Genomic DNA, 12,346 nt, shown 5'->3' with positions numbered 1-12,346 from the left:
AGTTCTGATCAACATTACCGAATTATTACGAGTAGAAACCCAACTCGAAAATAGCTATTATTAAATCAGTAGTACTTTTTAAATTACCAATCATAATGCACATTCCTGAGAATGACCTGATGGTACAAATCTTCACGTACGGCATTTTATCCGTAATATGGATTCATCTCGGGGCCATTGTGTGGTCAAATTACAAAAATGTGGGTTATTTTATTATCACTTTCTCAAGTTAAAAATTAATCATAAGCTAATCATAATTTCACAGCTAAACAAAATGGAACAACAGCACCATGTCCCCGATGAGCTTCAAGGGACTAGTTATCATCCAGAAGCTTTCGGTCTGGCTCGTCTCTACGCTTATCAAACATTAACTTTTCGAAATAAGAAAACCATAGTTGAAGGAGTTATCTTGACAGTGAGAATTATTTACGTATTTATAAGGTGCATATACAAAACTATTTTATAACTTGATTTCCCAGTGTGTGATCTTAACCAACGGAATCGGCGTTTTATGGGATTATTCTGAAAGAACAGTTGCTCTAATTAAACCGTATCTACCCCTTAAAAAGTCAACGTCCTGGCCATGGCTTGGCATCTTTTTCTTTACCCTGTGTTACACAATTCTGGAAAGAGTTATCTTATATTTGCCAGAACTGGAAGAATTTGAAATTGAAAAATACTTTGGATTTTCTCGAGCCAGTCGGAAAAAATTAACGAAGAGCTTTATCAAAGTTTCTATTCTGAAAGTTATTTTGTGGCCGGTTTATTTGACGGCATTTTCATGGGGGTTGCAGGTAATTATTGAAATACTGAAAATTTTAGCATTTCGATATTTAAACCAAGTTATTTAATTAATTGATCAATTATCCTGATCAGAAACTGTCTAAATTGATTGAAGACAAATCATGGACAGTTTTATCCTTAATGGGCTTCTCGTACTGGTTGCTGTTTCCCACGCTGATCGTCGTTGTAATCTTGGCGAATTCAAAGCAGGTCCAGCCACTTCCGGAAGGGGGGTTAAAGACACGAATTGACAGTTTGGCAGACAAGGTCAACTTTCCAAAGGATTGCATTTTTGTGTTGCACTCGACTAAAGCGAAGAATCATCCGAACGCCTTCCACCTCAAGTTTTTGAATTTTCAACGACTCATTATTTTTGAGTCACTAATTGAATTTAAGGACACCTCAAATCCAGAAACATTACATGTACACAACCCTTTTTACCTAAACAAACTGGATGTTGAGAAGTAAAAATGTGAATAGTTTGTGTGTAAATTGTTCATCTGCAGATACAAGGAAAAGGGTTATCAGACCCGCAAGTTGAAGCAGTCATTGCACACGAATTGGGGCACTATCACTTATCTCATGGGTTTTGGGGGGTCACTTATCTTCAGCTCAAAACACTGCTTTCTTACCTGCTAACCATGTGGCTTATCCAATACTCTGTATTTTACAACGTTATCGGAATTTCTACATATGGCAACAACAGTTACCTCATTCCTGGTCTCATTGCGGCTGATTTGTTTGTGGTTCAATACACTTCAAAGGTATGTGTAATCACAAGTGAGAAAAATTGATAATATGTAAATGGCTACACTAAATTTATTTCCATTTCAGTTTCTGGACTTTCTTTTCGCCATTTTTCAACGGTATACGGAAACTCAAGCTGACAAGTATGCCGTTCGTCTTGGTTATGGTCACACGTTGGAAAGTGCTCTCGTGAAACTCACAATGGACAACTATATTTTTCCAGTTGACGATGCCTTTTACACAGTGATAAATTGTACACATCCATCAATGATAACGAGAATGAGGAATATTCGGAAATGCATGATTTCCAATTAAATTATTGAGTATACAGATTTAATAAAATGCGCCAGTATTGCTAATTCTAAATTACCATGATTATAGTAAGACTTCACTTTGACTATAATTAGGGCTCTGCAATTTGTCTTGGGGAGTTTGTCGTGGTTGTCGTTGTTGTGGACTTTTTCTCAGAAATCAGATCCGCTACTTGTTTCTCCAGGTTGGAGAATCGCTCATCAATAAGTTTGAAATTTGTCTTCCATTTCATCAGCACTTCCTCCATGAAGCGAAGGTTAAATGAGAGATTTTCCACCCTATCTTCCAGGCCTGGTGGAAACGATTGAATTATTTTATTTTCTGATTAAGTATTAATCAGAAAGATAAGCTCACTTATTGAGTCTTCAGTTCCGTTTGTGGGCTTTGATTCAGTCACTGTCACCTAATCATAAAGATTAAATTTATGTACACTTTACAAAATAAGAAAAATTTAGATAATACCAGATTTGAATCGCTCCGTATGGCTGGTACAATTATTAATATGGTCAATGCAAGAAAATTGTGTGCAAGAAATGCCATAATTGATAACGTTGATGTTGATACTGCATGTATGTACAAACGGACACGACTGTAAATCTAATGGTGGTCTTCTATATTGATCACATTTTGTCTCATTTTTATTCATTTTCTCTCTGGCAAAGAAGTATTAAATGGATTACATTATGGTAAAATACAGTGACAGTCTGTCTGGTAATGACGATCGATAATAATGAGATTAATAAATTCATTTGGGTTAAACAGACCAAATGCTTATTAAATAAAGGAATAGAGAAATTTTTCTGCTCGTGGTAACTCAGGATATCCACATTAAGCAAATACGGATACCTGTACGAATGGAGTTTCAATTCTGGATTTTATAAAATGAGCTTGGATATTGTAGTTTATAGAGTCTCAGATTTCTCCTTTGTATGTTTAATCGTCTACTTTGTTAAAAAACGTGATTTTGCTTCATTTTGGGTCCAAACGTCTTGAAATTCGTTATGGGTGTGTAGCATAAACGAGATAAACAATTGATATTCTCACAGAAATTGGTACTCTCATAATTTTCGAAATTAAGTAAGCGACAAAAAGAATGACTGGCTCGGGCTTACCAAGTTTTTGGACTGTAACCCTACTGATATACAGTAGGTGTTAAAAACTATGTATATTCATATAGCATATTTAGTGAAAATTCCACTCATGGATATTGTAATCTATTGCTTTAACACAGTGACCGTGAATGCTTTACAGAATCCGGAATTTCACTCTTGTATTAAAATTATTGTCTCAAAATTACATACATGCTTGCTTCTATGAATTAATGACTTAATAATTGGCAAAAAAGCTGTATAAATAGCTCAACATTTTAAGGTACATACACATACGCCAAAAATTCGGCGAATCATTTCATCTACTAAAAACTGTCTGGAAAAAACCATTACCCACAAAAGTCGTGACATCCGTATGCCTGTTCGTCCAGAAACCCATTGTTTCTCTGGCTTAAGTGATGTCATTAATTTCATTTCACATTATGCATGAATACATGAAGATAAATGTGATTTATTATGACCCTCATGAAGATGAGCAAGAGGAATATGTAAACAAAAAATAGACTTCATCTGCAACAAACTGTCATTTCTGAATTCTAAAAATTACTTTGTAAACTGATCAAAAAATTTTTTGTCTATTTTTGGCCTAATTATCGATCAAATTATTATGACGATACAAAAACGTGACCCCATTTAGAATTGAACGTGATTTTCACAATGCATCAACTTTAGTTACAAACTAATTGCCTTTAATTAAAGTTTTTAATAAGTAAATAACGAATTAGACTGCTAAATACGAGCGTTTAAGTCTGGACAAGGTTTTATCACAGCAGGTGTGCTGAGGAGCTGGAGAGGGTGCACCCAACCGTTAAAAGTAGAAAATCACGCCGGCCGAGAATTTTTGCAGAATATGAAGACGACGTCGTAGAAGATAAATTTTCAGTTGTTTTTGCTACAGACAGACTAATCATAAGACATGATCATCCTTTTCCAACTCAACAACGCCGCACCACTGCCCCACACTTTTTTTGCGACTTGCGTATAAATCGTAAAGAGTTATGAATGTTGTTATTCACCAGTTTGCATATTATTCCAGTTTTCACATTTTTCGCATTTCCACGAATATTGCAAGCCGTGTTGACTTGTGAAGTGTTTCATAAGTAAGTGCATCATCTTTACATAAGACCCATATTTATACAGCGGTTTGCGAAACGCTCACTAATGAAATATTTTTTTAGCATTTCAATTAAAAAACCGAGTCCGGTACGATTTCCAGCAAATCAACCAATCATACATAAATTAGCGAGTTGTCCGTCCAGCATTATTCTTCAGCCCTAACCTCACAACGTCTTTGTAAAAACATAAAATGCTCATCTTCCTGTGAACTGCAATCAGCAAAGTGAATCAGGATGCACCGTCTTCAAGTTCAAAATAAAATATCACGATTTTAATGTACCTCTCTCATCAGTACCACGTAAACCTTCTCTGACTGCCTATTTTAACCATGATAATTATTGTTATTTACAAGAGAATTCGTGTTTTAGTAAAAATGCGATGACGATGTGACGAATGACCTGTAGGTAGTGATTTGGCTGATGCTGCTATAATTTGCAAGAGTCACAACAAATAATCTTTGCTTAAAGCGGACATAATAATTCATCCCAAAAGTGCTGGACATTAATAGTTTAATAAATATTTAATGTATATGTATCGTAATGGTATGGGATGTACATATAAATGCATAAATACATACCTACATATGCATCCATCACCCACGCCAAGGTACGAACAGGATGATGATGACATGATCTTCTTGTGTTTGGTGGTGGTGAGAAGATGACCAGTCCATTTTTCACCCATAAATGACGTAAGGTAAACCTTTGGAAAAACCTGGCATTATAAAAGCGTCGTTTTATTGTGAAACGCTAGCTTTTCTGTTTGAGAGGCTGGACGTGAAGCATCAAAATTCTTCCCAATTTGTCCAAGGACGGATTTCTTTACTAATTAAAGGTCAGTTTTTGCAATAATTTATAATGACTAACAATTAATTAACATAACATACATACATCATAGACTAGAACTTATTTAATTAAAAATAATTAATACGTTGACACTCGAACACAACCAACGATCGATTTGTTTAGAAGGCTTCATCTCCTGTGACGAAGGCTATTTACTCAGAATATACATGTTATTTAAATTAATGTTTGTTATAATGAGTCGTGCCGTAGCAGGTAGTAAATTAAAGTGAAGTTCAAAGGCGAAAAAAGTGGTAACTTTGTCCTTTAGCAAATTTGACTCAGCTTTTAGTTGGACGAAGGAGATGACAATTAAGTAATAAATTAATCGATCGCAATATCAATATTAGCATCACGTGCCATAAAATGCACTGGGGCAGAAGATGCTGCTGCTGCTGATTACATCTTTCTTCAGTCTGTCGGCTACTTTTTAATTTTAATTAAGCAGACAGGTAGGTAGGCAGGCAGGCAGGTAAGGAGATGCATAAAATAATGCAATTTTTCACTCAAGACACGATAATCATCGCTCTAATAGACTAAAGTAAAATGGTTTATTCGTCTTTTTGCAATAACTTTATTGGAAAGTGGTGACTGAACGACAACCATTTAACAGCAAAGTCACCAATTACACAAAATAACAATAAAAACATAAAATATTTTAATCCTTTTATGAATTAGAGGGTAAAATTAGGTCGGGGTGAACAATAGTATCATCATTACGTATCATAGTTGGTTGGTCATTTATGTATGCATTTAATTTCAAAAATGAAGGTGAATGTTAAAAGTGATGCCTCCTCCTCAGTAATGCAATACTTACTTTGCATACATTAGTTTACATAATGAGTTTAATGGGAATCCAGTTGGTCACCAAACCGGATCAAAGAAGAGCCATTTCATACATTTTACATACGCACATAATCAATAAACTATCAAGTCAATATTGGTAATAATCAATATACTTGTTATTGCGTACGTTATACTTATTTGGAGAAGATACAAATGTAGACGAGTGGTCTTCATGAAAATCATTTCTCGAGCAGCGGTATTGACTTGAAGGTAAAGCGACATATTTGGATGGAGTCGCATATATTTTAAGTGGCTTGATTTTGGTCTTGGTCACAAATATAAATATAGATACACACACAATTCAAGGTCTGTTTCGTTTCGATTTCAAGTTTACAGTAATAATTTCCTTGTTTGTAGAGATGTCTAAAACACAATTCCGTGATTTATTACAGTTTAAATTGGATTGTTTATTATTCTTGGTTATTTCTGCCTGTGTGGGCAACAAGGGCGAGAATGAGATGAGATGAGCTGAAAGTAATTGACTTTCGCAATTTTTGATCCTTATTAAATGGCACGCACCTCGAAAAAAGACTTTGAAGAGGAGATGACCAAATTATGTACAGTATTTTTTTATCGATAGTTTCACACTATTTAAGAGTTCAATTCTGTCACGTGGTGTGTCATTCATAGTCGATCAAACTAAGATTGCAATATCTGTTTAATTAGACGTATGTTTGCAATACTTGCAAAAATTATATAAAGTAAATCAACAATTTGGTCAGATAGATTTTATTTATAAAGATTTATGCATGCATGTTTGCCTTTCCACCACTCTAAATTCTAAACGTTTCATATTTTACATACAATTAATATGCAAACATAACAATTACGAGTAGTTTGTAGAACAATATCAAGCTATTTTTCGTCTTGCATTACATTACATTTTATGTAGGATTATGCATTTTGTGCTGCAATTATCGTTTAATTTATCACACAAATAAGAGTCAGACAATGCGTTAGAAGATCGTATCCTCATCAACAATTAGGTAAATAACTCCCAGAAACAATGCATGTATGCAATAATAATAAATGTTAAGAGTTATATAACAATCCTCCTGACTGACTGTCTCATCCTCTTTTTTTCTTAAGGCCGGCAGACGCAAGAAACAAAGTATCCAAATGACTCCATAAAATGAATAGTTAAAGGATTGCATTGACCAGTTTGTCTTGTTGTATGTTGCACTTTGGTGCGAATTAAAGTACCATATTGGGAATTGGTAAAGTTTCATGTTTAGTACAACGTACTCTCGAAAAAACCAAGTCATTTCTTTTCCATTCAGTTCTTGCATGATAGTCAATGTGCAATTTTATGCATTTGCAACTTTGAGCAAATAAAGTGCATCGTTTATTATTACTATTTTGCAATCTTTTCTACTGACTTTTAGAGTTCAAAGTATTATTAGGTGACAAGTGAACATGTAGCGTCGTGGGAGTGGGTTAAGTTAAAGCGATTTTTTTTAGATTGGTTTGCAATGATCTCTGACATTGGTGAAGTGAAAATTTTTGCGTGGATTTTTGTAACAGATTGGGTAATTTGTGATCTTGTGTAAAAAATTAAATAGTTTCATTAAATAGTAAGCAACAGACTTTCATGCACTACTGCACGGATTAATTAAGTGGTGGGCTTAGTGAGTAAATATTTCGGTTTATAACAGTTGATATTTTTGCGTTTAATTCACAGAAATAACGAACAATAATAATGGGGCGCTACATTGGATTGATATTTGCCGTCCAATTGCTCGTATCCGTGAATTCTCAAGGATATGGAAACATTGAGGATGATTCAGCAGCTCCAAGTGGAAACAATCAGCAACAGCAATTGATTTCCTCCCTTCCTCAGTATGATCCTGACCCTGAAGGGTATGCCCAAGCTCCAGCTGCGTCTCGTCCACCGGCAGCACCTTTAGAAGCCCCTGCCCCTCCGCAAGATAATAATCTTCAACATCAAGGTTCACCTTCCGCAGACCAAGGTCAATCTCAAGATTATTGGTGGATGAATCAAAATGCATTCCAAAAACCGGCAGGTCATCCCGGCGTAGAGCCAAGTGACAATTCCGCTGCAGCCCCACAACAACCGCAAGCACCTGCGCGTCCTCCTCAGACGAATCGAGCTCCAAATTCTTACAATGCACCAGCTCCAACTAATAATTTTCAAAATCAACAATCCAAACCTCAACAGCAACAATTTAGACCACAGCAACAGCCACAAAGACCCCAGCAGCAACAATTTCAACAACAACAACAACCTGCTGGATCAGGGTGGACCGCTCCATCCTCAAATGTTCCTGTTCAGTCAAGTAGTGGATTCAATCCTTCTCCACCTTCAAACTCGCTGTCACAACCTGCCAACAATTTCCCCCAATCTTCCCCCGTTGTTGCGCCAGAGTGTCAACTTTTAAATAAGGCAGATTGTCACAAAAGAGCACCCCAACAAGCACCATATGAACCTGCAGATCAAGGTTATAATTCCCCACCACAACCACCACAAAATTACCGACCGCCTTCCCCTGCTCAACCACGACCTCAACCAACTCAAAGGCCACAACAACCTCAACAACCATACGTTGCAGTCCAACCACCTCCAGGATTTTACCAGCCTCCACCCCCACAACCGTATGACACTCAACCACAACAAAATGCTCCCAGCAATCAAAACTACCAACCTCAATATCAGTCACCCCAATCTCCTCAATCGTCATCATTTCCACAAAGCGCACAAAGACCAGCGCAACCTTATCGACCCCAATCTCAACCCCAGCAACAACAATATAACAGACCTGCCCCACAACAGCAACCTCAACAACAATACCAAAATAACGGACAATATCAACAACCTAATAACCAGTATTATCAAGCACAACAACAACAGCCAGCAGTAGGTCAACCTGTAATTGGGCCGATTGATGACCAGGCTCCATTCCCAGGATGTAAGTAGCTCGATGCGAATCTATGTACGTAACGTATACTGATTAATTATGTTGTTATATAGGTCCAGCAGCAATGCTGTGTGTGGAAGATGATAAGTGTAACCTTATCGGAGTAATTGAAGATAACCTTCGACTTTCTTTGGCCGATAAGGCTCACCGTGTGGCACTCAGCGTAAGATTGATTATTCGAGTGAATAATATTTCTACAAAGTAGTCCGCTTAAAAATGTATAAAAAAAATATGCAGCAATGTTCCGAACCCAGCACTGGGATTCATGGCGTCTGTTGCAGAGATCCAGATTATAAGGATCCCTGGCCAGATATGAATGGTGGTGGGGGCAGTGGACAATATCAACCTCACCATCACGAGGACAAGGGTCACCACAATAATGGTGGTCAATCAAACAATTTGCAACAACAGCAACAACAACAACCTCAAAGTAGCTTCAGAAACCCGTATTCAGGTAAATAAATAAATTCGGATTATGGGACAATTAATCGGAATATCTTTAATCAGACTTACATATAATGAGACGTTTGTAAATACTGTAAAATATTAACTGATGATTATACTAATAACATTTACTTGTAACGCACTTTCTAACCATAAACAAACTCACTGCACTTAAACCTATACACGTTTGTAAATACATAACTCGAAATAAAAAATGATTCTAAAATACTGACTGACATTTCATCTCTGGGGACATTTTCAACTGGAGCATAAATAAATATGGACGACGACACGATTGTTAACATATCTGGATATTGCAGGTGCAAGGGGTGCTAAGAGTGGTTGTGGTCCAACATATTAACAAATCAACCATGAAACTTGTAATTTTAACAATTTAATTGGCAAAACAATAATTAAACACGTGCCGATAACACCAATAAACACATTCAGTATTAACGCCAACTAATATTCAAATGTCCTAGAAAATTGTAAAAAGAAAGTATTAAAATTTACTAATTCTTCTCACCACTAAAATCATGTCTTGTTTTTTTAATCCATACATTTAAATGCTGCATAAATTTTTAATATTTTCATATCTAATCAGAATTTGGAGACAGAGAGAAAAAATCTGCAAATCTGAATGCAACCAGTTTGTCGAAAGTATCACGACATAATCAAAAGGCAAATAATGCAAATCATGAGTTTCATCCGTGCGATGGGGAGGAAGTTTGCGTTATTCATTACCGATGTCCAAATAAAAATGAGAACGGGCCTAGAAAGGTACATACATAAATATTCGCATGGCTCAACTTTTCAGAAAATTTAGGAAATCTGATATTGAATTAATGTAGAAATGCAAAGAGGACATCTTCAAAAATGCATATCACTGTTGCAAACTTCCGGAATCGACGACAACTTCTACGACAACGACATATCGCCCAGTCATCTTTACTATCGCCACAAGTCGACCTCTCCCAAAACCCACGAACCATAATGCCCATCAACAAAGTAGTAACAACAACAAATTCCCCTCACCCCCCAGTCCAACTTTAGACTCAATCTACAAAAACAACAAGTTTCTCACCGACACATTTCCGCCCGAAGACGACTTTACCACACACTCGCCAAGCACAGAATCTACTCTTATTACCGGACTTGGGCTCCGTTTCCATTCTCATTTACACACAAAATCAGCCATTGAAGCCAACAAGCATAAGCCAAATCCATACTTGGACACGAAGACGGAGATTTTGCAGGATGCTATTGTAGACGAAGAGAAAGTCGAGGAGAAAGTGCCATTACCCACTTTTATTAAAACATCTTCGGGTAATAATTTTTCGGAAAATTCGTCAAATTCGATAAGTGAGCCTCAAAGTGCATCTTCAAGTCTTCGCTTCAACTCTACTCCCTCAGTAGCTGTCAACCAAACGGAGATAATAATAATCTCAACAACAACTGAGTTACCAGAAAACTATACGGAAGTTTACGAACCAGCTGCAAATAGAACGAGAGAAATTATCCAAAATTTTTGGAATATTGACAACCATCTAAATGTCACCGAGGCAGAGCTCATAGTGAAAGCAGATACTAAAGTGAAAGCCAGTAATACTCAAAGAGTAAAAATACCACCAAAGCCAATTCCTTTAAAGGAAGAATTAATTTCCCATCCACCTGCTGGCTACATTTTCAAAGACTACGAGTTACACGTACCGGAGCACTTTCTTCCTGCAGGATTCTTCCAACCACCAAAGTTCCAGTATGGAGAAAGGCAGTACCCCATCCCAGAAGATTTTCCGCCTGATAATACCACCACCACCACGGCATCCTCCACCGATGATGACAATGCAACTACAATCTTACCAAGTGAAGCATCTGGACAATAGGATTTTTAAATGTGTGATAGATTGAAGTAAAATTGTGAGCTTTTTTGTAGTAGAAAATTTTATTATTTTGTATTAAATCAACCGAGTCATGTATGAGCTAATAATGAATCAATGTTACAAATATGTAATTTATTTAGAAAATGTATCTTTTATTTATTGGTTTTATAACGCTTTACTATGCTCACTTTTTCTGAGCATTTATGTACAGTTATTACATGTTCAAATAGTAAACCAGAAAATTTACCTTGTTGAAATGGCTATAGAGACTAATAAAGGAAAGTATATATGGGACTATGTATTTTATACTTGCTAATTTGTGAACAAATTTGGTCGCTTGTAGTAATTATAGTAAGGTCTTCTATGGGGAGATACTCGGATGACTGTACAAATACTGTTTATGATCACAGTCTGGCTTCTTTAATGGTATCTGTAAGGAGAAAGTTAATAGAAGCATTATTATTTAATCCAATTATTTTCTGAAAGGTGAAAGCTTACCCGCCACCCCCACCGCCTCCGTACCCTCCACCACCACCGCTGTAAGTAAAAAATAATTAACTTTCACCGCAACTTTCACACGATAAACACCAAATTAAAAAAATACCCGTATCCTTTATGTCCGCCACCGCCACCACCATATCCGCCACCACCCCCACCACTGCAAATTAAAAACTTGTTAAGTTTTGGAACAACTTTCACCCTAAGCAACTGGGATTCATGAAAACTTACTATCCCTTCTTATGCCCACCGCTGCAAATCAAATATAAATATACATTGAAATAAACTTTCACCCGATACTTCATCGCGCTGGCGTCAAAAATTCTTACCCGTAGCCACCCCCACCGCCCCCTCCGTACCCCTTCTTATGCCCTCTGCAATTCAACATACATTGGAATAAACTTTCACCGGAAACCTCACAGCGTTGGGGTCAAAAATTCTTACCCGTAGCCACCCCCACCGCCCCCTCCGTACCCCTTCTTATGGCCTCTACAAATGAAATATAAATACACTTTCAATGTTCCTTTCTTGCGTTGCAAAGCCAGAAACTTAAAAAATGTGAGGGGCAAAAAACTGCAAGAAAGTGAAAGAAATTTGAGCCGTCTAGCGACGGGCCCTACGAATATAGCATTGAGAAGGAGTTTCTTGCCTCTTGCATTTCTTGCAGGTCAAAATAGCTGCAAAAAACCACTTCATTGCGATTATAAGTGGCAATTTGCTTACACCCGACGTGGGAATTAACTTTCACCCAATACTTCATGGCGCTGGCGTAAAAAAAACTTACCCATATCCACCACCGCCACCACCGCCGCCATATTTCTTATGGCCCCCAC

At 36.9% G+C, this 12,346-nt stretch overlaps 3 protein-coding genes and 1 non-coding gene across 6 annotated transcripts; 2 read left to right on the top strand and 2 right to left on the bottom strand.

Annotated features, from left to right (window-relative positions):
* Positions 1–95: 95 nt before the first annotated feature.
* On the top strand, positions 96–1,955 carry LOC110849098 (CAAX prenyl protease 1 homolog). Its single transcript, XM_035851394.1, has 6 exons — positions 96–152; positions 266–415; positions 480–794; positions 877–1,206; positions 1,290–1,547; positions 1,618–1,955. Exons 1-6 carry the CDS (start codon positions 96–98, stop codon positions 1,843–1,845), a joined length of 1,338 nt encoding a protein of 445 aa, XP_035707287.1. The 3' UTR covers positions 1,846–1,955.
* Positions 1,842–2,475, bottom strand: LOC110849379. Its single transcript, XM_022096785.2, has 3 exons — positions 2,305–2,475; positions 2,197–2,245; positions 1,842–2,133 (listed from the first exon to the last, which is right to left on the bottom strand). Exons 1-3 carry the CDS (start codon positions 2,380–2,382, stop codon positions 1,934–1,936), a joined length of 327 nt encoding a protein of 108 aa, XP_021952477.1. The 5' UTR covers positions 2,383–2,475; the 3' UTR covers positions 1,842–1,933.
* A 2,270-nt stretch (positions 2,476–4,745) lies between these two features.
* Positions 4,746–11,309, top strand: LOC110848814 (trithorax group protein osa). Of its 2 annotated transcripts, none has more exons than XM_035850938.1 (6): positions 4,746–4,901; positions 7,437–8,682; positions 8,745–8,854; positions 8,929–9,145; positions 9,740–9,915; positions 9,987–11,309. In XM_035850938.1, exons 2-6 carry the CDS (start codon positions 7,455–7,457, stop codon positions 11,016–11,018), a joined length of 2,763 nt encoding a protein of 920 aa, XP_035706831.1. In that variant the 5' UTR covers positions 4,746–4,901; positions 7,437–7,454; the 3' UTR covers positions 11,019–11,309. The 2 variants fall into 2 exon arrangements, with proteins under 2 accessions (XP_035706831.1, XP_035706832.1); XM_035850939.1 differs by lacking the exon at positions 4,746–4,901 and adding an exon at positions 6,896–7,329.
* Positions 11,144–12,327, bottom strand: LOC110849096. Of its 2 annotated transcripts, XR_004834642.1 has the most exons (4): positions 11,745–12,327; positions 11,620–11,673; positions 11,514–11,552; positions 11,144–11,445 (listed from the first exon to the last, which is right to left on the bottom strand). It is a non-coding gene; the product is annotated as an uncharacterized LOC110849096 (transcript). The 2 variants fall into 2 exon arrangements; XR_004834641.1 differs by having other exon boundaries at positions 11,620–12,326.
* Between the last annotated feature and the right edge of the window lie 19 nt (positions 12,328–12,346).

Source organism: Folsomia candida, unplaced genomic scaffold, assembly GCF_002217175.1.
Source record: "Folsomia candida strain VU population unplaced genomic scaffold, ASM221717v1 Fcan01_Sc004, whole genome shotgun sequence".
NCBI classification, from domain to species: Eukaryota; Metazoa; Arthropoda; class Collembola; order Entomobryomorpha; family Isotomidae; genus Folsomia; species Folsomia candida.
The sequence above is the reverse complement of the archived record's forward strand: the minus strand, read 5'-3'. Positions and strand labels throughout refer to the sequence as shown.

Bases quoted from the DNA above. Each gene is read 5' to 3' on its own strand.
- LOC110849098 (XM_035851394.1), top strand. From the start codon at position 96: ATGCACATTCCTGAGAATGACCTGATGGTACAAATCTTCACGTACGGC. The intron at 416-479 runs GTGAGAATTATT...TTGATTTCCCAG, and splicing joins TTGAAGGAGTTATCTTGACA to TGTGTGATCTTAACCAACGG. The intron at 795-876 runs GTAATTATTGAA...TATCCTGATCAG, and splicing joins CATTTTCATGGGGGTTGCAG to AAACTGTCTAAATTGATTGA.
- LOC110849379 (XM_022096785.2), bottom strand. From the start codon at position 2,382: ATGGCATTTCTTGCACACAATTTTCTTGCATTGACCATATTAATAATT. The intron at 2,246-2,304 runs GTATTATCTAAA...CTTTATGATTAG, and splicing joins TACGGAGCGATTCAAATCTG to GTGACAGTGACTGAATCAAA. The intron at 2,134-2,196 runs GTGAGCTTATCT...CGTTTCCACCAG, and splicing joins CGGAACTGAAGACTCAATAA to GCCTGGAAGATAGGGTGGAA.
- LOC110848814 (XM_035850938.1), top strand. From the start codon at position 7,455: ATGGGGCGCTACATTGGATTGATATTTGCCGTCCAATTGCTCGTATCC. The intron at 8,683-8,744 runs GTAAGTAGCTCG...GTTGTTATATAG, and splicing joins CCAGGCTCCATTCCCAGGAT to GTCCAGCAGCAATGCTGTGT. The intron at 9,146-9,739 runs GTAAATAAATAA...ATATCTAATCAG, and splicing joins CTTCAGAAACCCGTATTCAG to AATTTGGAGACAGAGAGAAA.